General features: G+C 32.3%; 1 protein-coding gene across 1 annotated transcript; it reads left to right on the top strand.

Moving 5' to 3' along the window:
• Positions 1-278: 278 nt before the first annotated feature.
• On the top strand, positions 279-1,887 carry LOC145041242 (SNARE-like superfamily protein). Its single transcript, XM_078989245.1, has 3 exons — positions 279-484; positions 564-732; positions 1,503-1,887. Exons 1-3 carry the CDS (start codon positions 425-427, stop codon positions 1,697-1,699), a joined length of 426 nt encoding a protein of 141 aa, XP_078845371.1. The 5' UTR covers positions 279-424; the 3' UTR covers positions 1,700-1,887.
• The last annotated feature ends 274 nt before the right edge of the window (positions 1,888-2,161 follow it).

A 2,161-nucleotide genomic window follows, 5' to 3' on the forward strand; every position in this document is an offset into this window, starting at 1 on the left:
CATAATATAGTTATTTGAATATAGTTAGAGAGTAAAGACACAACATAAACCTATTATAAAGATTTCCGACTTGAAAATAATAATAATAATAATAATAATAATAATAATAATATCTTTTTATAATTTTTTTCTATCATCCTAATACCCATGTCAAATAATAATACGTGTCATATTTAATTTTCTTGATGTCAAATAATAATACGTGTCATATTTAATTTTCTTGATAATATTTTAATCCACATAAGAAAGGACCAAATAGAGTAAATTACCCAAAACAAAGCAAGGCAATTCTCTCTGTTATTCGAACCTGAAATTTGATCAATACGCTCTTGCACACGAATATTGTATGCTCTACAAAAAGCGAGTCTCCTACTGAGGCCTGAGCCTGGATCTGTGAAGTTTTACTCAATCTGTACAGCAAAGTATGGCTGCAATTTATAGTCTTTACATCATCAACAAATCAGGAGGTCTCATCTTCTACAAGGTAAAATACCTAAAATTCCAAATCGAGTTCTGATCATTTTCCACTTTGGGGGTTTTCTAATGAACAAAAAATGCGATAGGATTATGGGTTAGCAGGCAGAATGGATACCAATGATAGCTTGAGATTAGCAAGTTTGTGGCACTCGATGCACGCCATCTCCCAGCAATTGTCCCCAATTTCCGGATGCTCCGGTATCGAACTCCTGGAAGCGGACACATTTGATCTTCATTGCTTTCAGTCTCTTACCGGTACGTTGTTAACTTTTATGGTCAATCACATTCATTTTGTAAACCGAATCTGATGATCGAGGATAATACTGAACCTGCTGTAATCGAAATTTTCCCCCTTTGTTAAGAATACTATAGACCTAAATCAGTAGTTGCGTTTCTTTCTAAAAATCTGTATGGATTTCGAACCTTGTGATGAAGACTTCATTTCTTATGAAATGGTTATGACCAATGCATAATGATGTCCTGTTAAATCCTGCTTGGCAAATACACATGAAATTTGAGCTCTAAAGAATATTAGGTCTGATACGAGGCAAATCTTGCCTTTTTCTACTATGGAAAGAATACAAAGTTCCAATGCATTTGATTTTTAGCCAAATTTGCTTTAATTCCCATACAAAAGCTTACAAATCAGTCATTTGCTATGAGCATGATAACAAATACATAAAAATTGTACTTTGTGCAGTATTTCAGAAATCTGATATTATTCTGCAGGACTATCTATTTGTTGATTATTGTTATCATTTAGGCCCTGTAGGTATGAAGTTATAGTTATGTTAATTATGGCCTTGTTAGTTCATATCATGCAAATATTTTGGGCAATTGAGAACTACAAACTACAAAGTCTAATAATGTAAAAACTAGGAAAATAACTAATTATCTCGCTCTTTGTATCTTGAAAAAATATCTACCCAATTATAGCAGTGAAAAATGGTGTGTATATTGGTAGATTTTGCAAAGTACAATCATGTAAACATAAACACATGACATGGATTAGTGTACTTTGGCAGGGACAAAGTTTTTTGTGGTATCTGAGCCTGGAACGCATCACATGGATAATTTATTGAAACATATCTATGAATTATACACTGATTACGTGTTGAAGAATCCATTTTATGAAATGGAGATGCCAATTCGGTGTGAGCTCTTTGATATCAATCTTGCACAAGCAATACAAAAGGATCGTGTTGCTTATCTTGGCCGATGAAGAGATGAATCTTATATGCAAACAATCCTATCTTTTTTCCTTTTTCATCCAGATTCTGATTTTAATTCCGGGTTTATTTGATTGATATTATTAAATTCCAAGTTTGTTTGTTAAAATAGTAGCCAACCGAACCTTTTGGGATATATGCTCATATGTTTCTTATATATTATACATTTGTTTCTTTCTTACTCCCCATTTGTGTTATGCATAGACATGATATTCGGATAATCTTGTACTGTGTTTGACATGTATTGGACTTGGACTGTCTAATGACAATTTTTTATAAATGAACAACTATTGTGCACTAATATGCAAAAAAACAAACAAGTAGTAATGTGTATTTATCAAAGTTAATAGTGGCAATCATTTTTTATAACCCTTCAGTTTAGTGTAAAGTGTAAACGATACCAACAAGAATTTCATACAAATCCTTTGAAACGTACATATTATTGTATTATGCTC

Source organism: Lactuca saligna, chromosome 4 (genome assembly GCF_052625555.1).
Source record: "Lactuca saligna cultivar CGN05327 chromosome 4, ASM5262555v1, whole genome shotgun sequence".
Lineage (NCBI taxonomy): Eukaryota > Viridiplantae > Streptophyta > Magnoliopsida > Asterales > Asteraceae > Lactuca > Lactuca saligna.